Source organism: Rhipicephalus sanguineus, chromosome 2 (assembly GCF_013339695.2).
Source record: "Rhipicephalus sanguineus isolate Rsan-2018 chromosome 2, BIME_Rsan_1.4, whole genome shotgun sequence".
Taxonomy (NCBI): Eukaryota; Metazoa; Arthropoda; class Arachnida; order Ixodida; family Ixodidae; genus Rhipicephalus; species Rhipicephalus sanguineus.
This window is the reverse complement of record NC_051177.1, coordinates 190,473,574-190,500,970: the sequence shown is the minus strand read 5'-3', so window position 1 is coordinate 190,500,970 and position 27,397 is coordinate 190,473,574. Positions and strand designations below refer to the sequence as shown.

Below are 27,397 nucleotides of genomic sequence, written 5' to 3'. Positions count from 1 at the left end.
ATGTGTGTTGGCGCTCCTGCAATTCCCGACCTTCTTCCCCCGAGCGAAAGACACGCTTCCCTCCCACAGCGAGTCCAACGGGCAACCGCTGATAAAAGAGCGAGTGTGATCTCTACGTCACAAGACACAATGGAATAGCAATTGGTGGGAAGTGCCGCCGCCGAGTATCGCTACACGAGTGGCATCGGCGTTTGAGATAGGGCGAGGGGAACCTATGGAAATGGGGCGAAGGGCGCCAGAAATTGTTGTTCTACGGGTCTTTTTGCCCGCGGGTATGATCCGACAGAACTTAGTCATTTTCAGTTTCGCTGTGAAAGATCAGGGCGGTTACCCAGGGCTGAGCCCACCTGGCTACATCAGCCTACCCCGCCATTGAGTTAACGAGCCTCTAGTCCCACAGTGTGCACACTACCATCAAATAACGTAAATACGTCGATACAATTCGTGGGGCTTGTCTCAAGTCTAAAAGTGCAGCATAAGGAGCTACAGGCTCACCGCTTCGCATCTGTCTGTATTATCAATGGTTCTTCATTTTTTACTATGCTATCATAGCCTGTCAGCCTGCATGGTACTCCTTGCTAATTCTTTTCACTTCGCATGGCCAGCCAATCCATAAAGGCTCTTTACATGTGTCTTTTACAATTTGCAACATCATTTGCTCCTTTAATTAGCATCACCACATATCAGCCTCTTTTACCTTCTGTACAAATATGTCAATACACAGCAGCTGCTCTAAATGCCAAAGATGCGATTATGTAAGTGCGTGAAGTTTGGTCGCTTCGCTACGCAGCTGCGTTCTTCTTTTTGTACATTATTGCATATTTATGCAGAATCGCCATATTGGTGTTGCAATTTCTTTAATGCCTGTACCTATTATTTGGTAACATGTGGTGGCATTGGTCCGAGCAGCAGCTACGCCATATAACTTCACCAAACCCAGAGTGGACGCCCAGGGTACATTACGCAATCAGGAATTGAAAGACCACATTTTTGTGAGTTTTATTTCAAATATCTCAATGCAACGTACTAGCATTGGATAACCCACTCGCCTAACTGATGGAGTTTACTTGAGCGAATTCGTATCCCGCGATGTTCAAATCAACAGCGCTTTCCCTTGCGTGATTAGGCGCACCACCATCGCTTTGTTGACTTTTGCAGTATCTGTCTTTGGCAGGGAATCCAGAAAGAATACACCACCATGCAGATGCTTGTGCAAGGCGAGACGGCCTGCGTTAGAAAATGAGAATCAAGGTAGCTTTCACATCGTTGTACGTAAAGCGCTTGACAAATGTTTTGAATGCCATCGTTCAGTGCTGTGCTCAGACCAGAATGGATAGCAGCTTGCTCATTGTGTTTGTAGCCAGATATTCCATAAAGTCAGCAATGTCCCGTATTTTTAGTATGTTTCAATTTATTATAGTGGATAAGCCCTAGCTAGTTCTTTGCATCCTGTCCTGAAAAAACGGGAGCGCTCAAATTTATGGTGAACATGCACTCACCTGTCCTTTTTCGTATCCTAAAAAATATTTTGTAATTCCTATTACAATAGGTTACAAGATTATTACTACGTTCCTTTGAATTCAACATGTCTACGTTCAACATGTCTTTTGAGCCATTGTTCGAAATTCACAGTGCTCTACGGCTAAGACAAAGAGCACATGCGAAACACTCCATAAGATGTTAGGGAGGGCAACAAAAAATTACAATTCAAATCCGGAAGCAGCATCGATAGCATTTTCGAATTCGGTGAGTTTACTTCATTCTCCTTGGTTATCAAGATTCCCATGGAAAGCATTCTTGAAAAAAGTATATATTTAAAACAACTACGCCACTCATTAGTATGATTTGTTTCTTATTTTACACGTGTTCTACATGTGTTTCGACAAAAGTAGGTGAAAAAAGGATAAGTTCTCAACCATGTTTTCATTGCAGTGCTGTATGGGTAGCGAGGATTTTTTAGCAGAGGTGCGCGAGAGCAAACAGGCCTATGTATCGCAATACACTCCACAAAGATTTTGAAGTTTGATGCTGTATTCTCTTGTTAGCGCACATAGTGTGACAAAAATTTGGAGGCACAAGCGAACGAGGACAACAAATGACAGTCCTGTAATTTGTTGTCCTCGTTCCTTGTGCATTATGCGCAATATTGTGCATTTGTACGTGTTGCATTCCGAAATAACCAGATATTACTATGGCCGTTAGTCTTTCGATGTGCACTCTTAGCACGGAAAGCCTTACCCCAGAATTCTTTGTCGACGGCGCTCACTAGCCTGGACGCTGCTCTATACATACGAGTTCAGTGAAATCAATAAATATAGCGTTATTTAAATGCGTCATGGTCGCAACTCCTCTCCTGTCATGCGTATAAACGAAACGCCTTCATCGCTACACTAAAAAATGGGCGAAAGGTGCATTGTGCGTGCATAGCTACTCGAATGTCCCACATCACGTCACGTCTGATTTTGACGACTGTTGTTTATGATTAATGACATAAATTGGGAACATAGTTGTACTGGACATTAAGATACAGGAAGGGAGGTTGAGGAGTGATGTGAGGGTGAGCAGGAGGCAAAGGACCAGAGAAGGCAGTAATGAATAGCCCAGCGTTGTATAGTGTAATATTTGTAAGGGGTAGAAAAGGGAAGTCAGGCTGAGGAGTAATGCATGGATGAGGAGGACGGAAATGAGGAGGGAGACAGTAATCATAGCATATCTTTGAATGCAAGGGGGAGGGAAATCCAAGAGGGTGGGAAAGGGAAGTGAGGTTAAGAGGGGTGAGGTGAGGGGGAAGCTAAGGAGCATGGAAGAGGATTAAGCGAACCATAATCATGTATAATATAGTATGGGGGGGGGTGATTCTTAAACGGAAGAAGGAAATGAAAATGAAAATTGGGTGTAGAGTGCACGATAACTGTCTCTCAAGTGAGGACACCTCAACCGATACACTCACGGGGGACTGGGGATTGAAGGGATAGTGAGAGTGAAAAGATATGGTAAAAGAAGAAAAAAAAGAAAGGTATGAGTGGAAAAAAATAATAAAAAAAAGGTGAGGGGGGGGGAGGAGAACGGGCGTCCGAGTCACCATGGTGAGCGGCTAGAAAATTCGTTCGACTAGGCCGGCATCCTCGAGAAAAGCGAGTAGGGCCGCAAGGCCTGATCGGCGTCGGTGCACGTGGCCAGTGGCATGGAGCAAGTCCTGTAGGGTCGCACACGGCAGTCCGACGAGTCTGTACTTCATAACGAGCCGCTTCCGCGCGGTGTTGAGAGAAGGGCAGTCAAACAATAGGTGGCACAGGGTTTCGATCGCGCCGCAATCGGTGCAGTTCGGTGCAGCGGCGCCGCGAAGACGATGCCTGCGTTCCGCGGGCCACACAGAACGGGTCCTCAGGGCAAGAAGAAGCGCGCGCTCGCGGCGAGTGAAACCAGTGGCTGAGATGGGAGGAGGGGGGTGTCCGGAGGCGACCCGTGCGTCAGGATGCTCGCGCACCAGCTCCCGGCGAAGGTTGTTGCGTGCCGAGTCGAACGGGCTGGCGTAATCTGTCAGCGAAGTCTCGGCGGAGTGTGCTCGTTTTGCGAGCTCGTCTGCAGCCTCGTTGCCCGCGATGCCGACGTGTGAAGGGAGCCACTGAAGGACCACGTCACAGCCTCGTTCCTGGAGGGCCAGCAGGCTGAGAGCGGCGCGCTGAGCAACAAGGGGGCCTCGTTCCTCCCTCGCGAGCTGGCGCAGGGCAGGTTTCGAGTCGCAGAAGATTGCTGCGCCAGAGACGGCCGGCGAATTGCGCAGGAGGTCTGCAGCCAGCTGGAGCCCGACTAGCTCAGCTGTTGTTGAGGATGCACAGTATCGCAAGCGGCACTGTCATTCCGAGCTGAGCTGAGGGGCTATGCAGGCGGCCGCGGCTGAGCGATCCTGCAGGACGGACCCATCGGTGAACACTTGCGTCCTCCCGGCCAGGTCCTCATACATCCGCGCCGCGGCCTCCTGAGCAATGGCACTGAGGGGGGTGTGGCGTTTGGATCGAATGCCCGGCAGGTGCAAGTTCACTCGAAGGGGCACTCGACGGTGAGGGGGTGGCCAGCGCGAAAGGCGTGCGGGATCGTCAGCCACAACACCGTCGTACACGTCGATAAGTTGACCGACACGTGAGTTTGGCACAGCACGTAACCGCGAGAGGAGGGGAGCTGCATCAGGCGCTCGGTGGAGACGCTGCAAGTGGCACAATGCGCGCAGGTCCGCCGTGAGCGACGCAGGCTACGCACGAGCCTCCGCGAGGGTCTCGGCCACACGAGAGCCACGAGGCATTCCGTGACACATGCGGATGACTCGGCGGTGGTCCTGGTCGATCAGTCGCCACTGTGGCGCCTGGAGTTTGCAGATCGGCAGTGCGTAGTGGATGGCAGACAGAGCCATCGCCTCGTAGATGGTCCAGGCGAAGGCAGCGGGGCAGCCGTTGCCGCCTGCGAGTAGCTGGCGCACGGCCGATTCCACGCGACGCGTCGTCTGGCGTACACGTCGCACCGCCGGGAACCATCGGAGGCGATTGTCTATCGTCAGGCCGAGGTAGCGGACGTTGCTACTCCAAACCATTGGTGCACCATCCAGCTGAAGGCACGGAAGACGTCGTCGGGCTTCAGCACGGGGGTGGACGACTAGGGCCTCGGTTTTCGGCGCCGAGATCGTGAGGCCGATGTTTCTCACGAAGGCGGCCACACATTGGAGGGCCTTCTGCATGCAAGCGCGCACCACCGAGCACTTTCGGGTCGGTCCACGCGCATACAATGCGACGTCACCAGCGTACACCACTGCGCGAACAGGGAACACAGCCGTTTCTGGTAGGCACTTGACGAGCAGCGCGAGTACCAGATTAAGCAAAAACGGGCTGAGGACGCTGCCCTGTGGGACGCCACAGCTGACAGATCGCGGCGCACTTGTCGCCCCGCCCACGCGCACAGTAAACGTTCGGTCAGTGAGGAAGGCCTCAACGTAGTTCAAGAGTTTGCCCTCAACACCTAGCGCGCGCACGGCACTGAGGATAGACGAGTGGGGGAGCGAGTCGAAAGCCGACTTTATGTCAAGGAGGAGTAGGATGGCCATTTCTCCATCGTGAAGGGCTTGCTCGAGGGTGCTCACGACTGCAGCAATGCAGTCGATGGTCGCGCGATGTGGCCGGAATCCACACTGCTCTGGTGGGAAAGCGTTGCGCACCTCCGCGATCCACTGTAGCCGGCAAAGAGCCATCTCCTCCATAGTTTTGCCCGCCACAGAAGTGAGGGAGATGGGCCTGTATGACGTCACCGAACGCGGCGGTTTGCCTTCTTTGAAGACAGGGATCACAGTCGCGGAACGCCATTCTTCCGGGAGGACAGCACTGGAGAAAACTCTGTTGAATGCATCCAACAAGAGTGGGCGCTGGGAGGCATCCAGGTTTCTCAACAGCTGATGTGTGATTTTGTCCGCTCCAGGGGCGCTGCGCTTGCGCTTTCTGAGGAGAACCCGTTCCAGTTCGTAGAGGGAGAAGTCTTCCTTGCAGAGAGAGCGAATGTCAGCTGAGGTGAGGGGATCCACGGGAGGCAGGGGAGGGAGCGGGGGTGCGGCGTTTGTCGTGACACCGCCAGCGCTCCCCGCTCTAGAGGGGGAAGGAGGCTCGAAAGAGGCGGCAAGCAGTTCAGCAAGCTCCCTTTCAGTGATGCCCTGCGCAACGGCTATGGCGAGCACTGGGTAGCGCGACACTTTCGGGTTTATCAGGACGCGCATGATGTGCCAGCCGCGGCGACGTCGGCGTGGGTCACTCAGAGAGGAACAGACGCCCGTCCAGCTGCGGTCACGTAGCCGCTGCGCTTGCCGCCGGCACACAGCGTCGAGACGGTTGTACTCTGTCCATGCGCCGGGGACCGAGGAGCGCAGCGCCCGCCGCTGTGCTCGTTGGCGCACTGCGCGGAGGTTGAGCAGCTTGATGTCAGGGCAGGGCGTGCCGGCGGGAACAACACAGCGCGTTGTCGCACGCTCAGCACAGAAAGGGGTGAGAAAGGTCAGTATAGAAAGGGGTGAGAAAGGGAAGAGAGGGTAAGGAGGAGGAAAAGGACCGGAAGGCCATCAGCTCCGCTGTTTCCTCAGTCTTAGCACCACTAGTTCGTTGCTGCCCCAATTTTTTTCTTTTGCAGCAGAGCTGTTATGGTCGAGGTATATATACCATGTGTCATAGCAGAAAATGATCACCATCATGGACTGGCACGCGCTCATTCACCGCCCCAGTACTCAAATGGCTAACAAGAGAAGCTGCAGCGTGCAGTCGCTAATCGATCTTCGCCGCCCGTCTGTTCCCTTGTTAATCTATTGTGGACCAGTATAATATGGCAAGGGGTGGGAAAGAGACAGGCGATAGGGCCTAGCGAAGTCAGGACGAGCTAGGCGCCACCATTTCTGCTATGATCCAGCCTTCCATGACTTCGTGCAAGCTGTGTTCATGTTTATACAACAAAAACTGTTATGAGATCACAACAGCTGATTGTGGTGGCGTAGTTGATCGCCGTCGCCGCTGCCGGTGTCCGTAACCGTTATCGCGCGAAATAAAAAAAGTATATCCACGACAGGATGGGATTTGAACCCGGGCCCTCTGAGTGGCAGTCGAATGTTCTACAACATAGCCACACTGGTACTTGAAACTCCTTGGCATTTAGGGCAAGGAACCGTGCTAAAATGTGTAATATAGCGTGGTAGAAGAGTAAAAATTCACTCACGATTATGATACTGCCTAATACGAATTCTAAGCGCAGCTTCGTGTTGGGGCAATGCCAAGCGTGTTTGAAGTTTTGGCTTTCCGATGTCGTAGCAATGTAACCTTCATTACATATTGCAACAGAAACTGTCAGTGCTCGAGTGCTACGCACGCCACTCTGTGCATTGCAGGTGTCGCGAAACAAGCGAAACACCGACAGCCCCGTTATGATAAGTTAAGCGAGCCGCAGTGCACGTGCCAACCCTGCATGCGCACGAGCTCCGACCGAGGGGCCAGCGCGCGTGACGGAGGAAGAAAGCGGGGTTAGGCGCCAGTGGCACGACCTCTCGATAAACACAAATGCGGCATGTTGCGTGCCCCGAAAGCGGCGGAAGCCACCTAGTTGAGCCGGTTGCCGCATCGGCGCCAAAAGACGGGTCGGACTGAGGCTGTTTAATAAAAATGCGAAGGTCCTTGTGTAGCGGTTTCTCTTGAGGAACCTCGCACTTTTAGGAAATAATATTGGCGATCATGTCATCAACACTCCTCTGTATGAATTATTTTCTTCGGAAATAAAGATCACTAATTTCATTATTCCGACTTTTAACACCATTAAGTGTCATATGAAAATTCCTGGTCGCCGACGTTTACATCATTTCCTGTCGTTCAAACACACGACGAAACGCAGTGGCTCCTCGGTATGCGCATATATGGCGGGATACAGCGTCGCGTGCACGCCACAACCCTCGTTTTTAACACGAAAGTGTTTTATGCCGTGATCCACTAAGCTTCACTGACGTATTTCTGTCACGGAAATGACGTCGAAAAAGTGCACGAATAGATGGCGAAGAAAAAAAGATCCGTCAACGAGAGTCGACCCCACGACCTCTCGGTCCGCAACAGCTGGCGGCACGCTATCCACTGCGTCAAGGTCATATTCACTAGGACCTTTACAAACGCGCCTTTTATATCTCACACTTCCCTCTCACGGTGCTGTTGGTCGGCGGGGAGGCGTCGCCGCTGGGAGCGAAGTGAAGTAATGCGTCATGACCGTAGCCTCCGCGATGAGCTCCTGCAACGCGTCGGTGATACGCATCCGTCCCATTCGGTGCGTTTCCAATAGACGCATTTTTTCAAGACCTTAATACACCGCGAGATGGCGACCTTAGACCGAGCGTCGGGCTCGCTCATAGCATCCATCCATACCAAAAAAAGCTCAGCGACGCACGTCTTCCTCGCCTGGCGCGCGTTCTCCGCTTACGCTCAGGACGAAAAAAATCGCGGCCGGGCTAGTTCACTTTAGCCGGGCTACAGGGGAGACACGACGCGCGCTGCGTTTCCCTCTAGTCCGGCCATGGTGTTCAATAAATCTTTAACATGCCGCGAGATGGCTAACTTAGCCCCTGTTCTGCGTCCATCAGCGACGCTCTTCTGGCTGTCACACCGTCTTTTCTGATTACGCTTTCACCGTTAACTAGTACTGCTAACCATCAATGATCATGGACGTTAGACGTCGGGATAAAGATGTACCACCAAGCGTCAACGTGGGTGCATCTAAGTTAAACGGTGCAACAGCAACACCATTAGACATTTTGCAAGCTCTCTTATATCAATTTACAGTACACATTCAAGTACTTCTGTAAGGACACGTTTTACTTTCGTGTTATACCGATTCCTATGACGGAGGGATCAACCACGTTCCTTCTTTCTTTTTTGTTTTTAAGGCACCCGACTGTGCCTCTACTAGCGCCAACGCGGACGAAACTGTCAACACAGCGTTCCTACTTCTGTCCATGTGTTTCAGCAGGACGCAACAGGCCGTACCTTTCTTTTTATCGACAGCCGTGCCAGTTGCCCGTGATATCGACAGACTCCGTATTCGCTCTCTTTCGTCCTTGTTCGCTCTATTGGTTACGCCGACGCCAACCCCAACGACGACGCCGCTCAACGCAGGAACGGGCGCCTAAGATCTCCGCTCTAATATAACAGCCAGGCGTCACACAATGCGAACTGCGTAGCGAGTGGGTCGCTTAAAACTTCCAGTTCCTTACAAAAGGTTCAGCCATAATTCTTAATCGTCATCAGCCACGCTGAGGCCATGCTCGCCTCAGAGGACCTGGACCAACAACGAAGTCTCGTCGGCAGGGCCAAGGAGGCAGCGAACGCCGGAGGGCTCCTGGAATGAGGAGACCTCCCACCTAGGGCAGACGCGGGACTAGCACCCCGATGCCATTTCGTTCAACAAACGTTTATTCCTCCTCATCAGCCACACCATCACACCATCAACAAAGTGCGCATAATGCCTTACGGATGTGTAACGGGTAGCTCGATTATCCGCCCAACGAAGAATAATGGCCTAGTGAGTACTTCCCTACTTCACAAAAATTATGATGATTTATGGCGTAGTGGGTACCATGCAAGTGCTATTAGAAATACGAGCGCGTAACTTAAACAAAGCCTTAGGAAGACAAGGACAAGCGCATACTACGAACTGAATGTGTATTTGGACAGCATTGACATAATATATACCGACAGATACATGTTTCGCAAGGACAGCCGATAAGAGAACACAACGAATAAAATAGAGACGAAAAAAATGAACGATATCACTGTCACACCTGACCATAGCGCGCATTGCCTTGCAGAAAATAGTTAACCTCTGCGGCAAGTGCCGCATTCCAACAACACGAGTTCCCTATCTGACAGGGAGATTGAGAGTTTGCTGACACAAAACAGGTGATCACGAGCTATGCTTGCAGCTTCAATAATTATTCTTTTGCGGTCATCTTTAGGTTTATCTGTCACGGTTCAGTTGCCAAACTGTCCTTTGCACCCACACCTGCTGACGTGTTGCACCAAAAAAAAAACCTTGGTTACCGTAATATACGTTGCACGCATGCTCACGCAATCGGTAATTTAGACATCTCCTGGTTGGACCGATATAACAACCGCCGTATGAAAGTGGGATGTTGTAGACAACGCTAGTGAGACAGTAACCAGCTGTGTTCTGTGCTTCGTTTTGCACAGTTGTTTTTTGTGTCTTGCAGCACACGTCAATTTTTCCAGCTATTTTTTCGTCTGTATTTTCTTCGCTGTGTTCTCTTTCGTGCTGTTCTTGCGAAACTTCGATCTGTCGGTGTATGTATAGATGCTTCAATGCTGTCGAAATAAACATTCAGTTGGTAGTATGTGCTTGTCCTTGTCTTCCTAAGTCCCTGTTTAAGTTACGCGCTCGTATTCCTAAGTATCATGAATCACCAACTCGCCCAATCAGCCACTTTAACTAGCAAGTGTAGTTGTAGTAGTTGCCCCAAGAGAGCTTACAGCGGGCTCTATAAAGACCGCTGTGCCAGCTTTCTCTATGGCTGTGCTGCGTTTTCTACTCAGGCCTGCGGTTGTTACAGCAAAGTTATTATGGTCGAGGTTTGCCGCGTGTCGTAGACAGAAAATGATCATCCTCATAAAGCGTCATGCGCTCATTCACCGGCAAGGGACGCGGTACTGATGGTTAACAAGACAAGCTGAAATGTGTGGCCCCTGCTCGCTGTTTGCTACCCTTGTGTTCCCTTAATTCTGAGTGGGCCAGGGTGGTGAGTACTGTTATTTTACCAATTTCTGCAATTTCTGTGGCACACACGCACTCTAGAAGAAAGGAAGCATAGCCACGTATTGTATATACAGGGTGTTTCAGCTAAACAGCACCAACTATTAAAAATATTAAACATAGGTGCTACGCATCTCCCATTAGCGCAGTATTGTTCTGAGCCATATGTTGCACGTCAGAATAATGTTTCCAATCCGCCAAGCTCGGTAATTAACAAAGATTGCTTAATCAACTTTTTAAATAGTAACTCTAGAAAAAACTTTTCAATACAAAAGTTGTAGCGCTTATTGAGAAACATGCATTTTTTTATTCTATGCTGAGGTAACTCCCCTGCTTATTTTTTTTTCGGCCTTTATTTAAAGAGCGCGAATTTTTAAAAAAATACCACGTGACTGCCACCTGAAGCACGGCGCTTTTAGTGCCCTCAAATGTAAGTTGAACGAATTATCAAAGGCTGCTCCACGCACGAAGGTCGATTGAGCAGGCTACGGGTGTCTGTGATGGACTCTAAATGATGATAGGGGCGTACCGTCTAGAGAAAAAAGGTCTACGAAAGAGCGGCCGTCACGTGTGAGTGGATCTTTTATCTCGGTCCTTCATCACGCTGTAACCATCTACCCTTCCATTGAGTTTGGTAATTGGTGCGAAAAAAAGAAAAAATGCCTACGCTGGATCAAATGCTGTCTACGGTCACTAGTGGCATTTGCTCCGTGGCTGCCGCTTCTTCGTTGAAGAATTTGCTTTTTGTTGTTGAAACGGTATGCTGATTTTGTCGCTTAACGTCCATCGCAGTCACCGATAACCTGTTCTATCGATCTGCGTGCGCGAAGCAGCCTTACATTTTAGGGCACTAAAAGCGCCGCGCGTTTGGCGGCAGTCACGTGGTATTTTTTAAATTCGCGCGCTTTAATGAAAGGCCGGGAAAAAATTAAGCAGGAGAATGATCTTAACATAGATTTAAAAATTCAATGTTCCTGAACAAGCGCTACAACTTTCGTATTGAAAACTTTTCTCTAGAGTCAATATTTAAAAAGTTCATTAAGCAACCTTTGTTAAAACCGAGCTTGGCGGATTAAAAAATATATTCTGACGTGCTCCATATGGCTCAGAACAATACTGCACTAACTGTAGACGCATAGCGCCCATGCTTAATTTTTTAATACTTGGTGCTTTTTAGCTGAAACACCCTGTAGTACAGCAAGAAAAGAGAGAGGTGAGAGGGTAAAAGCCCAGCCAAGCCAGGACTAGCTTGGTGCCCAGCATCTCTGCTGGGACCTAGCCTTGCGCGACTTAGTGCAAGCTCCACTAATTTTCTTATGATCGCTGCCATCAAGTTATAAAGAAAAAGTCAAGCAGTCGCGTTTGAGACGGGTGGGGTGTAATATACGCTCGCTGATTATACTGCGTGCATATCAGCATTTTTATTGCATTTTTGGTGAGCTAAAGTCACTTTGACAATTTCTATCTATCGATCTGTCTAGGAGAGGAAAGAGGAAGAGAAAGACGGAAGGACAGGGATCTCAGCAGGTTAGCCCCTTACGTCTGGGCGGTCTTGTCGTGTCCTTAGCTTGGTAAGAACCAAAATTGGCATAGGAGCACATGGGTGTATGAGCACACGAGTCTGAATAACATGACTTGCCTGCCACTACGTCATGAAAACTTTTCCAACGGTCGTGTGTGGCACATACTCGAACCACCCAGCGTGTGTGTGCGCCACAGTTTCAAAGATCGAACGAAAGAACAAACATGGCCCGCGTATACGAGAATGCTTCGCAGGTGATTCACAGTATTGCCACACACGCTCCTTTCTTCGTGTGTTTTCTGTCACCGGTCCATTGCGCGTGTAGCTGCTGCCTTGCGCACACCATGCCAGAATGTCCGGGAACATTTGATATTACTTAGGATCATCTGTTGGGCTTGAGCGCGAAGCCGCGAACTACTGAGTTTATTCTAGAAGTAACGCGGCCTCCAGCGATAAGGCTGAAGGTTCGATGCCGCATGTCTAAGTGCCGACGCACCTTTATTATCTACGGTGGACGCTCTGCTCACCACTATAAGTCTACAGGGTGTATTGCTTCTAGTTTGCCTTTCCTTTTCCCGGCCACAAGTTCGGCCAAGGAAAGAGTTTCATCTTGGACATGCCGATTGCTTCCTTCGTAAATGTCACGACCCTGTGACATCTGGTGGAGGTGCTGTTCGTTCATGTTCCGGACGTACGCCCCCGTCAAGCCGTGAACCCAGCCCACAGCGCGGAGAAGACATCGACGCCAACCACGACCAGCGAGCTAGCCGTAGGCAACAAGGCCTAGCACCGGAGTACGGGCCTCTACCCGAGAATACTCAGAAGACCAAGGCCATGACCACGACTGCGGCAACGATGACAGCCACTGCGCCACCGCCCGCGATCGTGATGCAGCAGCCAAGGGAGCCGCCGATCGTTCGGGTATCATCATGTGATGATCCAGAAACATGGCTCTGGTCGTACGAAAGGACGACGGCCTTCAACAACTCGGACAAAGACGGCAAGTTGCGCTTTGTGCACTTCGTGTTGGAAGACAACGCCAGGACGTGGTACGAGAGCAGCGAGTCTACCCTGACGACGCGGGATATCTTCTGGACCAGCTCCTGGAAGCGTTTACAAGCATCTTGCGAAAAAATAGGGCCGCCGCTTTACTGGAAACACGGGTCCTGCTCCCGAACGAAAACGTGACAATCTTCGCGGAAGAGATGACCCGACTCTTCCGCCACACAGGCCCTGACATGACCCAGGAGAAGAAGGTCCATTTCCTTATGCGAGGAGTAAAGCAAGAGCTCTTCACTGGGCTTTACTCCTCGCATAACTCCCCACGACAGTTCAAGAATTGGTCTCAGAAGCAACGACCATCGAGAAGACGCTAGAAATGCGAAAGCGCCAGTAGAACAGCCGCTTGATCCAAGACAGCGCAGCTGTTCAAGCCATCGGCTCTGACGATTTGCGCAAGACCATGAGGGCCGTAGTGCTCGAAGAACTTCCTCGAATGTTACCGTCGTGCCAGCCTCAAGCTGCCTCGATCGCAGACATCGACCGAGAGGAAATCCAGCAGTCGCTCGGCATCCGCGAGTCAGCGCAGCCGCAGCTGCAAGCAATGAGCTATGCTGCTGCAGCCCGAGGCAACGCCCCCTCCTCGCCCACGTCCAGACGCCGCGCCACCGCAGCAGTTCCGCCGACAGGCGCCACCGATGTCATATCGCCCGCCCGCCGGCCAGCGATACACGCCGATGAAGACCAATATTTGGGGGCGCTCGACCACCGCCCCCTCTGCCCTCATTGCGGAGAAGATGGCCACGCCTACCGGCTCTGCCACCACTGACAGATGGGACTGCGTGGGTTCCCCAATGACCCGCCGCGTCCACAGCGGGGTGAACAGCCACAAGACATCACCGACTACCTCGCAGGAACGTAGCGGACACCCCGACAACCTTGCCGTTCACCGTCGCCGGGCCGCTATGTGTTCGGTATGAACCGTAGAATAACAGAGAAGAGATGTTTGTAGAATTCGCCGAAAGAAATGGACTCCGTATCATGAAAGCCTCCCTAGAAATACCTAAAATTAGAAAGTCAACAAAAGAAATGTGTAACAGAGAGACGAAAAACAAAGCAGGTTTCAGAATGCGCGCAAGCTCAGGCATATTACAGAACATCAAGTAATATGGAAGGTAAAGTGTAGTGAGTATATCTTAGCAAGGGCGAGGATCGGGCTCAACCGCAAGAAAAACACGATCAACCAAAGAAGTTTGTACACGAGTGCACAAGTGCACGTAATGGCTCATCGATACGTAGTGCGTACGTCGCAAACTTACGAAGTAATTATGGCGGTTTGTGCACTGCGTAGCTGCACTTGCAGTAGACATTCTAGGATAGTGTTAAATGGTGAAAGCTTTCTTTCCTCGCGACATGGTCGAGGTGTCTGTCCACCGAAAAAAGAAGCCTGGCATGTACATGAAACGGCGATGCAAGCGGGGCCCAATTGCGCTATGTCATTCTACTCTTGAAGGCGAAGGTTTAGGGTGCTCCAAATTTCTTAATATCGAAATAGGCAACAATGAAGATTTCATTTCACTCAGAACCACAACACCTATAAAGGGGAATTAGCAGCATTTGCAAATAATGAGTGACGAATCAAACCTCCATTGATTGCGTCCCACTCACTTTCCACGGTAGCCTTGATGCTCCCCGCAAGAAGCTTGAGATTTTTGTTGCGCCCCTCTTGCGTAAGCACAACAGCTGCTGCAGGAGCTTCTCCATATTCGGAATGCGGAAGGCCAACAACGGATATTTCGGCGATGTCGGTCGAATGTTCTCGAAGTAGGAGCTCTTCCAGTTCTGCAGGAACCACCTGATTATCCTTACACTTGATGAGTTGCTTCAGCCTTTCCACGACGTACAGACGACCATCTTCGTCGTAGTAACCAGCATCACCTGCAATGTTGCAGAAACGCCAGAAATTTGCAAGTTCGCAGTTTTATCGAATCTGCACTTTGACGGTTACTTTGCAGTCTTGGTGGTACCTTGAAGGGTGAAAACATGTGCATATTAAAGCTATGGCTTTGGTTTCGTTCGACTTTTCATTTATTTTACGCCAAAATAATAAAGTGCTTGAGAATTCGCTCGCGCTTTAAATTTGCAATTATTCAGCAGTGACACAGATTCTGTTGTTATGATACTCCGTTATTTTAACGCATGTTCACTTCGTTAGTATTTCGGCACAATAAGCAAGCTGTACGTTTAGGAAGATTGAGTGATATATTACTGCGTTTGGTATATGTGTCACTACCGGCGCAACTGTCCTGACACCCAGCATGATAGCAGGCTGCACATACATCTATTATAAAGAAACTATAAGTAATTGTCGCCGCAAAGAATGGTAGTGTAACCTTTTACGAGACGCAAATTAAGTGACATTGTTACACACAAGCTGTATTAGAGGCTACACATGTTGAAGGGTTCATTCAAGCAATTGTTATACAAACATCGACATCTCAATCGAATGGAAAGATGATGCTCAGGGTTGTCTACATTGGTCCACATCTGTTTCTGTTTCCGGCATGGCAAAAAATGTATTTCAGATATATATGTTCATTGTTGTTTTCTCATCAGTCCCATGATCACGTGCATTTTTTTGAATATATAGGACAGCAGGCGTGGTGTATCGCTAAAGTTTCAATTTTCCATGAAAATTTCCTTCTGTAGCTTGCTGTTGGATAACTATATTTGTCATATTGCTGAATAAAAAAACCTTGAAAATAAAACAGGAATGTCCAGCAACAGTCGTGGAAACAAAAATGATCTCTAACAGCATTGGCCGAGGACCAGTTCTTGATTTGTTTGTAGTGTGGCCGTTTATTAAAGACGACAGTCTTTCTTGGGGAACTTAAACGCAGAAATTTTCGTCTGTCTTTCTGTTGGTCGGCACGTCACCCGATTCAGCCACCCGGCCAAAGTTGAACCACTTGCTTACCGCCCACCCATCTTGAACTGGTACGGCTGTTCATACATGTGAACGTTGTCGATCAAAAAGTAAATATTACGCATATCTGAGGCGCAACATCTTTAGGTAAGTATTAGGTGGTGTGTTCCTTTAATACAAAATACATAGATACGCAATTTTAAAGACCCTAGTTTCTTAAGCTGCGCTGAAAATGCGACTGCGCTGAAACTTGTCTTCCTCCGTGCCCTCTGCACAAGCTCATGTTGTGTTTCGGTTTCGGTTCAGTATTGCATTGTACGAATGACAGGGGGCGCCGCTCTGGCATTCATGTTTTACCCAGGTGACGTGTAAATAAGAGAGTTTGTGGAGAGTACTCATTGAGTGCGGACGTTTCTTCTCCTTCGGCGCATCGCGCAGAACAGCGTGTTCGGGCTGGCCGGCGTCCCCACCGGCCACGTTGGTCACCGCCGGTCTTCGCCTGCCGCTGTGCCGGGACTACCAGCCCCCAACACAGCACTCATGTTTCCCGACGTATTGCCAGATGGCGTCCATATTTCACGCAGCGCCTCTGCTATCGTCTTTAGACGACATTTGCAGCGAAGCACGCAGATACGCGGCCAATTTTTAGAAGCGAAGTATCCTAAGGCGGAGCTCAATCCGGTGGTGGTGGTGGTGGTGGTGTGAGGCGTGACCACCCTTACTGCGCATGCGCATACCCTCTCCACACACCTCCTCTCCACTCACCCTCTCCCCCTTCCCTATCCACTTTCCCTCTCCACTTTCCCTCTCCCCTCCCCTTTTCCACTCTTCCTCTGAAACGCGGGCTAGACATGCCGAAATTCTCTCCTGCGCAACGCCGCGATGTGCTCGAACGCATGCGCGTCCCCTCCCCTTCTCTCTCCTCTCCTACGCTGCCCCCCTCTCGCCCGCCTGTCGACCGCGTTCCCCGCTCGCCCTGTGAGAATTAACGGCCAGGCTAGATAGAAGATACGACGCGCGTAGCGTCCCTCTTCGCGTTCCACGATGCGAGGTCGGTAGCATGCCCAACGAACGCCAACGGAACGCGATCGTGCAAGTGCTCCGGCTTCGCATCGCCTCATGGTCCCCTTTAGCGGGAGATGGTGTAATTTTTTTAGTAACAGCTTCCGTTGTCCATACACGTTCATCACGTGGCGTTCTTCAACATCGGCTGTGGGTATTTGCCTTTTATGTGACCTGTGGCATGAGTGTGTTCGCTTCGTCGTACCTTCAGGACAATAAAGGACGCCTTAGCTGTTGCGTCGCCGTATCTTGGTTCTTAAGTCGCAAACTTCGCAGCATTCCCATAACGAACAGCAGTTGCCGATGCACCTTCAATCAGTAACGTGCGTGTTCCTGACAGCGAATCGTGACAGAGTATAAATATTATTTGCATGAAGCACGTTCGCAAAACTTTGACAAATTCGCTCAGCGCACAAGTTCATGGCAAGTGTTAATATTTTGTGTCGTCGGTGCCTCTGGCGCATTATCGCTCGAGCTGGCTTTTAGAAACAAGTGCTGTTAAATGGGAGGTGTAATTATCGTAAGGAATTTCACGACCACATACTTATTAACTCGTGCTCTGTTGTCAAAAAAATCACAGGGTCCTTTGTGCATTCGCCTGAGACGACTAGAAGGCGAAAGCCATCTTCTCTTTCTTCTCAGTTAACGTATTATTATTCCATGTATTATTATGTTCGTGTATTATTATGCAATATTATTAGTCCATGTATTATTATGTATTATTATGGAGCCCAAGCTTTGTGCACCTAGTGTAGCTTCGCACTGCCTCCAGGATCGGAGGCACCTCACCTGGTTGTGCACTGCCTCCGTGATCAGCCCACCTTTGACCAAGATACGATGTCATGTGATGACGGTGTAGGCTTACACCACATGAGTGAAGGAACGAGACGGCTGAACCAGAATGGACGCCAGCAGGGAACATCAGCCGTGGCTTTACGTGCCACTGCGAAGCGCCGTCTTTATTTTCTTCTCTTGAGGTCGCGCGCTCTCCGGTTTTGTTCGCCGCCCAAAGGAGGGCGCTACAACGGCATTATGCGGCGTTACGTCACATTACGTCGACTTTGCGATCAGTGACGTCATGGTGACGTCATCACGTCACCATGACGTGATCACGCCACTCGTCCCCGATGCCGCAAGACGCGGGACGCTGACGGTCAGATTTCGTGTTTAGTGAGGCATTTAAGGCTTTCGCCTTAATAGAGACGGTTTTACTGATGTGGTTTTACTGTGAGCTTGTACATATAACAAGATTGATGCCTGTTGCACATTGAATGCGTCGTACCTTCGTTAATGAGTGTAATGACAATGGTTTGCTTACCTGACCTGCACCAGCGTTGTTCATCGAAAAGTTCGATAGTTTCTTTCGGTCGCTTGTAGTAGCCCCGAGTCATGCCTTTTATGTGGAAGCGGATCTCACCTATCTCGCGGGGGCCAAGCTTCTCACCCGTGACGAAGTCCACAACCTAAAGATATAAATGGAATAAATTAGTTTTACAGGCTGGACGGCAGGTGTAAATGTTTCTACTGTTCTCTTCGAATTGCGAGGAATGTGCCAGTATTAGGAATTTACAAAACATCATGCACTACGGCTACCGTCACTCAGAAACTGAGAACGAGGTCATTAACTACCTGCGAACGTTGCCATCTTGCCATATGTTATTTGAATAGCTATCTCGCTACTTTAATATCTCTATTCCGGTCTGTCGCTTAACCTTAAATACAATGGTGCTTCAGAACCTGCCCCACATAGATTGAAGAGGCAGATTTTCGCGAGGTTGATAGCCGTTTGAGAACCATCTGAGAGTGTACCTGTGAACATCATAGGTTCGCAGAACACACAGCACATACTGGATGTAATGGAGCCGTTCTTTTATTTCAGGCGAATATGTAGTTTTCAGTCGGAGTTTTCTTGAGCAATTTTTTTTCTGTTCTCGTATCTTGTCAATGGCCCACCTTGTCGCCCAAGCATTCTTCATAGTGCCTTTCAGTTCCCATGTTTATTGTGCATACCGCTTGTTGATCTTAGTGCTATCCTGATGAATAACAGGAATTAGCGTACGCACACTGTAGCCAAATGGTGGCATGCAAAAAAATACAAAAGAATGCGTGCGGCACGCCTCGAATGGAAGCTTTTATATCGTGTCCAAGAAACTCTCATACGATGCGATGCTTCCGTCTTGGGTGCGCGCCGGTTCTTTGTTTTATTTGGTAGAATGCTTCCCCCCCCCCCCGGTGCATAAAGGGGCCAATGCGGCTACATATCTGCGAAGTGTTTTCTCAAAAACAACAGTCGGCAGACAGTGGCATCCGTCTCCTCCTTTTCAATTGGCTCAATGTTTAAAGATTACGGTTTTGCACCACACCCAGATTTCGCCACTTGCGCTATGCTCTATCGAAGAACATCGATCGGCTTTGACTAACTGCAGAGGTTTCGCTATCACCTCCACAAAACACAGCATGTTCACTGGCTAGCGCGCACTTACAACGGGGACAAAGGTAAAAGAACACGACAACACAAGCGCTAACTTTCAACTAAAGTTGAATCAAGGAAAAACGGACGAAAAGAAAATAACACAGAGTCCCACGCATGCGTCACTGCGCAGAAAAAACATAACTAAACTATATGTCACACATCACTTCGAAGCCTAACAAAATGGCGAGGTGATAACGTATCTGTTGCCCTTACAAGGCGCTAATCGGTGTGGCCAAGAAAAGAAAGCTCTTTATCTGTTAGTGCCAATGACGTCTGGCTCACACATCTATGTCCTATTTTAACACGAAAGTGTTTTATGCCGGGGTCCACCACGGCTCCGCTGAGGTATTTCCGTCACGGATATGACGTTGTAAAATATAAAGACTAACAGTGGGCAAAGAAAGAAACCAGAAGAAACAGTTCCGTCACCGGGAATCGAACTCACGACCGCTCGTTCCGCAGCGCGCAGCGCGAAACTATTCGGCCACGGACGGCACGTTCTCCGCAATGCTAACGGCGAGCTATTTATATACACCATTTGCGGGTGGCTGTACTCAGAGATCTGTGTTACAGTGTTTTCGTTATCACTAGCGAGATGGCGCGACGGGCTCGAAGAGCGTAGAAGAGCGCTCTCGAAAGGTCGTCGCCGCTGCGACGAGCGACCGCGTCTACAGGGCGTGGTCGCTTGTGAGGGCGCCTATCTCGTGATCGCGGTGGTTTGTACGTCTCGCGTTGAGAGCACGAAGGTCACTTGGCCCACTGCAGCGGCTGCTTTTGCGAAAGGAGCGCGGTGCTCACGCAGAAATAAGTTACAAATGTGACAGTTCGCTCTCATCCGGTGTATGTTCGTTCCGTGCGTCCTTTCCGCTTGAGCAGCGCGTTGCAAGTTTCGAGCTGCTTGTCGTTCTTCGCGTGACATTACAATTTGTTTCTGTAGCATTCATTTCATCGCCCTTGGGGCGAAATAATGTGCAACAAACGCTCAACTACGTCTGTGAAGACACGTTTCACTTACGTGTTATACCGATTCCTATGACAGAGGGATCATCCATGTTTCTTTTTTTATTTGGAAGGCCTCACAGATCTTCCTTGTAATCTTGTCCTTGTGACGGAATAAAAACTGCGGTGCCTGTGCAATTGGCGGAGTACCCGCAGTCCCGGCAATGCATGCCAGGGTGTGTCAAAAATGCAGGGCCTTTAACTGCGTTCCTATGTTCATTAAGGCGCAGATTCAGACATCTGCCCGTCTGGCCAACGTAAATGCGGCCACATGATAACGGGATGCTATACACGACTCCCGAGGCGCAAGGCACGTGACTGTAGGTGTGGTTAATGCTGCATGCTTGACAGCATGCGCTCCCCTAGCCGCCTTGGTCATCGAACGCTGCAAAATGGCACGAGAGCACTACATTTATTTTTGCCTGATGGGGGGGGGTCACAGTTGTGGACGTATTGAAGTTTAGACATGTGGCTCCCCTACTGGAATAATATTCATTTGTAATATAGTGTTGACCCATAGTGCTCGCAAGCATGATCTGTTGTGAAATATCGACGATGATACGCAGAGCTTAAGGCTCGTTTTCTAGGTCGCTGTTTCCTGCTGGAGTGCCTCTCTATGGTGCTCTTATGACGTGAAACACGCCTTTGACAAAATGGCTCGTGAAGCAGTTTTGATTACCTAGAAATTTCAGGACTGCACAGCATTTCTTTGCTCTACTTATCACATTAACCTTTGGACCTGTAATGGCGGAGTTACGAGCTGTCAGTGTCGGAGCTCTGCGTCTCCGTATGTGTGCTTCGTTTTCGAGTTCGCGCCGTCCGTGGGGCTGTGTTTATGTTCCTCCTGTACCGCACCACCGAAATACGAGACCTTTGAACTCACGTATGTTCTACGAGTGTATAGCACGAATTCTGTCTGCACGCTGCCTTCAGTGGTGTGATCCCCGTGGGGTCAAAAAGATTATCTAGGCCGAGGAGCCAGGCCGGAGCCCCCTTGAAGCGCAGTTAGCTTCGAGGCACGAACTGGGAAAGATCGCAACGCAGCCAGAAGAACGGCATGTACCATTTTCTTTTATTACAGTTCGCTTAAAATCTTGAGATTGTATTCTTTATTTCATCATTTCGCTAACAGATTTCTAATCTCCAACGTTCTTTTTGATTGACAAGTACCCTCACAGCCGAAGGCGCGGAGCTTTTGAAACTACGCCCAATAAACCGTTGTTTTGCCAGCAGGAAGGAATTCTGGCTGTTGATTTATAGTTTCAAATATCCTGTGCTCGGATGACAACACCGTGAGTACTTCCAGGTCCATCCTATCGAGGTACAGATACTTGAGCGCTTCTGGAATCCCCTTTTCTTACCTACTTTCCTGGCCATCCATTCAAAAGTACTCTTACTCTGCGCATCTCAGTTCCATAGAAGCCCGCCCAAAAGATAGCGCTAAGTGACCTGCGTCCCAGAAAATCCGGTATCATCGTCGGCGCCGTTGTCCACGAGCGAAAAGTTATCCCGATGTGCGCAATTGAAATAAAACACCGGAACAGGTCAAACAGCGCTTCATTTGACACTAGATTTCCCAGGACAGCAGCTATAAACACAGTAATTAATTGATTAGAGTTCAAAATGTGGTCGGGATGAAAAGAGAACGAATAGATTGTGGATATGGGAGGAGCACGCTTGCCAGGCGCCACGACGCCTTCGTGCTTCTGTCTTAATAAAGAGGGACCAAGTGAGTGGGTTGTCCGGGAACGCCTGCGCATATGACGTTGAGACAGGAATGCATATTTATGGAGGCACTAGCAGGCGATTCTGCGACTGCGCCCAGCGAGAAATGGCGGACGCACCTGGTTTTGCCTGTGCGCCAAGTATAATCAATATCGCGCATTTCTTAGCTCTCCACGCTAATACGTAGCGCTGCGACTACTGGGGCTTGCACCCGCAATATCTGCAGTGAAGGCTAAGATTGCCCGCATATGCGTTTCTTACATTGCTGGCGTGCTCCCACAGCCGGCCGTTCATACATCGGCTTGTGTGGCCAATGTACTTTTTGGCGCATGATCAAGGTAGCGCAATATACCGCATTTGTTTTGGTCTCAGCAAGCTTTCTCTATGTTTTGTCTCACGACCAGCTTTCTTAGCTTTCCTATAGCTGGCTTTACATATACTATATAAAGCATGTTGGGCGCTGAAAAGAGGGCATTAACGTTGGTGGTGTTTCCATCCATTTTAAGCCCGTAAGATTCAGCAGGTCAGTATTGTACCACCGCGCATTTTTCTTTTCGCGCGCATTTGGTGGCGTGACTGTCCATGCTTTCGGGCGGTCAAGCTAGGCGATTACATGTAGAACTATGCTGCGCAAGCACGTGACTTTCTTACACCCTGCTGCATCCAGTTTCTTTGGTACGGTCACGGGCGCTTAGGTGGCCCAAAACCAGTCGCGATCACGTGATCAAACATGGCTGCACCCTCGCACCGCTCCAGATAATGGTCTTTATATGGGAGTAATGCTGTGCGCATAAACCTGTTGGAAATTAGCGCTTGTCTTCGTCTGTGTTCACCCCATTCTCTCCTCGTGCTGAGCGCTAGATTCTGCAAAGCTGCAGCCCTCCGAGATATGTCGGATCAGCTCATATTGGTTGCAGTTCTGGAATGCTTCCTTTAAGATCATTATCGCTGCATTTCGCAGCCCCTTCGTGGTTAGATTACAATGAGAGACGCATGGTATCACCAAATATTTCGTTTATTTATGCAGACATGCCAGTACTCATCACTAGAGAGCGGATTTTAGGCAAATGCCTATTTTGTTCCTTGTGCTCCTATCGCGCCATTTTGATACATGAACACGAATTAGAGGCTAAGAAGGACTTTTATGGCGTTTTTTAATATGCCTCTAAGTGCCTATTTCTCGCGTCTGTGTCTAAATGCTTACAAATGCCTACAAATTCCTGTTTTCCAAATTGGGGCTTATATGAACGCTATTTAGCCCCAGGTATCGCTCCCGGGGGCTCTTTGAGACCGTTACTCATGTTACCGCGTAACATTGACTGTTGGGAACTATGGGGTTCAACCTAGTCCTCTGGTTCAACCAACTCCCGGAAACAACCGCTAGCAGCAGTGAAGTGGGACACGCGGGCGAGCATTCGCTGCCGCGTAGACATGGCGCGAGCGGTTGGCGAATGCGTGCCTGCGAAGAGGCTTCAGCGGAAACGAGAGTGAAAAAGAAAAAAAACGAAAGAAAAATGTCATGTGCATGCAGCTTTTCTTTTGCATGTAATTTACTTTTATTGCGATAGTAATTATATGGAAGTTTCGGCTGGTTTTTGCCGTCGCCGCCGTCATGGACCGTGTATATATATACACATATATATATATATATATATATATATATATATATACACCCTGCTGCATCCAGAAAAACTTTCCGACGGGCGCAGTCGAACGGGCGACCTCTCGCTTCGCAGCGCGCGGCGTTAGACGGCTAGGCGACAAACAGTAGCGCCTTTCAGCCTGCTAACGGCAAGCTGTTTATATACACCATTTACTTCAGCATGTTTTCTTTGTCACCACATAGATGGCGCGAAGTGCGCGCGTAGCGCGCTTCAAGGATCGTCGCCCCGCTCCTGCGAACGCCGTTGCTATTCGCCCTACAGGGCGTGGTCGCCTTCGTGCACTTATCTCGAGGAAAGAAGGGGGCGGCCGGGGGATGGAGCGGGGGGTTGAATGTCTTGTGCTTTCCCGGCGATGTAAGCGCTGAAGTCACAGAGCGTACGAAGGTCACTTCGCTCGCTGCAGCGGCCACGTTTGCGAAAGGAGCACGCTGTTCAAACAGAAATAAGTAACAACTGTGACAGTTCACGCTCGTCCTGTGTGTACCTGTTCGTTCGTTTCGCACGTCCTGCGTTATGTTTCAGCAGTGTGCTTCAAGTGTCGAGTTTTGACGCATAATAGTTCGCGCTCGTCCTGTGTGCGTCTTTTCGTGCATCCTTTGGGCTCGAGCGACGCGCTGGCAACTTCGAGCTGCTTTTCGTTCTTCGCGTTACATTCCAATTTGTTGCTATCGCATTCATTGCTTCGCCGTTGCGGCGAAACTGTGACATTTTTTAAGGTGGCCACTGCTGTAGCATAGTCCGAAATGTTTCCTTGGGGGGGTGGGGGGGGGGGGGCGTGCAACCATACTTTATGTATGTTCTCTTCATGCATGTGTTTGTATGTGTGCGTGTATATACACACACGCAAAACTGAAAAGTTTCGGAGGGACGGGGTTGAACACCTCCCTCCACCCCACCCCCCCCTTCGACCCGGCCAATTGGAGGAATCTCTCCCTTCTGGTCTTTTAGCGATCTGGCTGTCTGCTCCCTCTCTGCCCTTCTCAGTCATGCCGAAAAGACACCCAGCAGTGTGTTCATTTGAAAGTGGGCACTTGACTCACCCGGCAGAACACGGGAGAGACCGTGTTGTGCGAACTGTGCGGGACAAAGCACAATTGCACGGCTATGTTCAATTGTTGGCGCCTTTGGGCCATCTTAAGCAATAATATTTCTGTTTCCTGTCGTAGATAAAGGTCGCGTGTGTCTTCGTTTGAAATTATGTGCATTTATGTGAATGTTGAATGTTTATTGTGCCTATATTTACAATATTGGAGTTCTTAAACGTTGTTTTGCCAGCCTAACTTTGGCGCCTGAAACGAGCTTTTTTACAGCCTAAAAATCCGGTCTTTACTCATCACGTATACAGTGCCTAACTCGGCCCAAGCTAATTATAGAAAACGATATAAATGGATGTGACAGTGGCCGAAACCCTATTTTTCAACTACCTTGTCCGAACTGGTGATCATTCCCATCAACATTGATTACTTATTTTATCCATGTACTTAGCGTACAATTTACTGCTCAAGTGCCTAAGTTCGCGTGTCAAATTCCAAGTCACCTTTGAAAACATATGAGCAATGGTTTCAAATGGTTGCATACTCCCTGCTAATTACCCTATAGGAGCGTTGCCAGGGAAGGCGCAAATTACCGGTGAACTGTGTACGCGACATCTTCGCCTCAAAGCTTGATGGCTTTCCAGGCAACCCCGAGAAAGTGTCAAGCGGTGGTCTAGCTATTATTTCCTGCTGCTATTAAGTAGGCCAGTCGAGCTTAGACCTATATGCCGTATCGTGGGGACAGCATAACAAGTCCATTGAAAACCGTTTAAAGCGAAGAAATTGTTAAAAGCACGGGAGTGCGCCCTGTATGCGTCTAATTCCTATATTGCGCCGCAAGGTAATAATGCCACGTGATGGTAATGTTGCCACGTGTAATAAGTGGCAACAGAAAATGCAGTGAAGTAGAGATATTCGTACATGAATTATCTTTGGAATTGTATGCGCGAGCACAAATATCCAAGTAATTAGTATGGTGGTGGCTTAGAAAGCACCCTTGGTGCCACTGCCTTAGCTCGTCCTCGCACCTTTATTTAATTTGCTTCCTTCGAGTATACCTGTGACGCACAGCATTTCTTCAGTGCAGGTCTCGTTTGCCGCAGAATTCACACCAAATGAATACTCTTTTATTGATAAAAATATTCAATGGCCATTGGACTCTGCGAAGGTGGATGACCAGTGAAGCTGCATAGCACACGCAGCAGAGGTCATATTGTTTTAATGAACGGCACAAAGAAAAACACCGAAATATTGATTAAAAATACAGAATATCTCTCTTGAATTTAGTGCATACTCTCTTGAGGCACTTCCTACCTAAATTGTATCGATAAGGCTGTAAAGTTAGATAATGAAAAAGGCATACCTGCACTGCTAAGAAGTTGAAAAAAATCCTGTAAAATTATTTTCCTAGTATGAACACGTTATTTAGTTGTTTGAATAAATTACCGGTAAACCAGAAGGACGGCTGCGATTTAAAGAATTTCACTGCCAATTTGATATATCTTGTTTCTGCAACTGTTGTGAATATTGGTCTCATTAAATGTTCTTCGTTTCATAAATGAGAAAGAAAGCGAACGTAGAAAACGCACGAATGTTAGGTAGAATTTTTCAAGTTTGCTACCCTATTAGTGGGGGCGGGAATGAGGGGTTGAAAGATATAGAAAGCAGGAGTGCAGACGATTCCCAATACAGCTTCACAGTTCAGAGTAGCCAGAGGCGATGAATGAGGCCAATTACCCTCAATAACTGCATAAGGGATTTCTGGGCTGATGAGGTGCGAGGACAGGCTGCCAAGGTGCTCTTCTAAAACCCATTGAACTTGAAGGCTCAAAAATAATTTTTTGTGCTGTCTTTCTTTATTCAGCTACCTGTCCACGCCTTGCTTTTTGGACGCAGCAGTTTCATTCATTGTTTGGATTTCAGCTAGTCGCGCTGCCCTGGTGCTAGGAAAGTTCTATTTATGATGCCTTTTCCCAGTACATATCTTCCTAACATTTTGATTTATGAGATTTTCTTGCTCGAGAAACATTGGCGTGTAATACCGTCTCGCACAAGTTAGTACTGCAAACATCGGATAAGTAATTGAGCTTGTCATCTCCTTCAAATGTGTGGCCATCTTATCTTTCTGAATGGCTTATAAAATACAGTGCCGCCACCATGCTATTGCGCATTTCAACGTTCCTTGCATTCGTTCGCCGCCTAATCCTTTCCTTTTGCGCATCGGAGTACCTTAGGCGACGATACGTTACCAAGACAGCATCGTTACTTCAAATCCATATCTTAGCTTGGTTGGTATCCATTCTTGCTGGCGGAAATTCGAGCAGAACAAATTACAGGAACAAATTACAGGAACAGGAGTGGGTGAGTTCATAGCAGCGCTGGCGGAATGCTGAACCGTTTTCTGCTTTTTACGCAGTGTTTGGCCTGCCTCGCCGATCCTGTCCCCGACTCGTCCGAATTTCTTCGCCCGGAAAGCAATGACAGAAACTACCCTTCTTCGACTGAGTTTCGGCACGTGCAAAACTCGGGTCTTGGTGGCGTGGACGGCCCTATCTGCCTCGCTAGACATAGTTCGGGCCTATTCATTGCCTCGTCAGCTGGTGTTCTACGTGCCGTCATTTACGGTGACGACATCCTCGTTCCTTCAATCGTCGACCAGCCTGGCTCGGTGACATC

The 27,397-nt window shown here is 49.1% G+C and overlaps 1 protein-coding gene across 1 annotated transcript in view; it reads right to left on the bottom strand.

Annotated features, from left to right (window-relative positions):
- Positions 1-18,821, bottom strand: part of LOC125757420 (luciferin 4-monooxygenase-like) — a 30,783-nt gene extending 11,962 nt beyond the window's left edge. Inside the window, exons 1-3 of the mRNA XM_049413010.1 lie at positions 18,780-18,821; positions 18,145-18,289; positions 14,507-14,776 (exon numbers count right to left, since the gene is read on the bottom strand). Of these exons, the coding sequence (XP_049268967.1) occupies positions 14,507-14,776; positions 18,145-18,289; positions 18,780-18,821 (457 nt within the window). The remainder of the gene's footprint in view (positions 1-14,506; positions 14,777-18,144; positions 18,290-18,779) is intronic.
- Between the last annotated feature and the right edge of the window lie 8,576 nt (positions 18,822-27,397).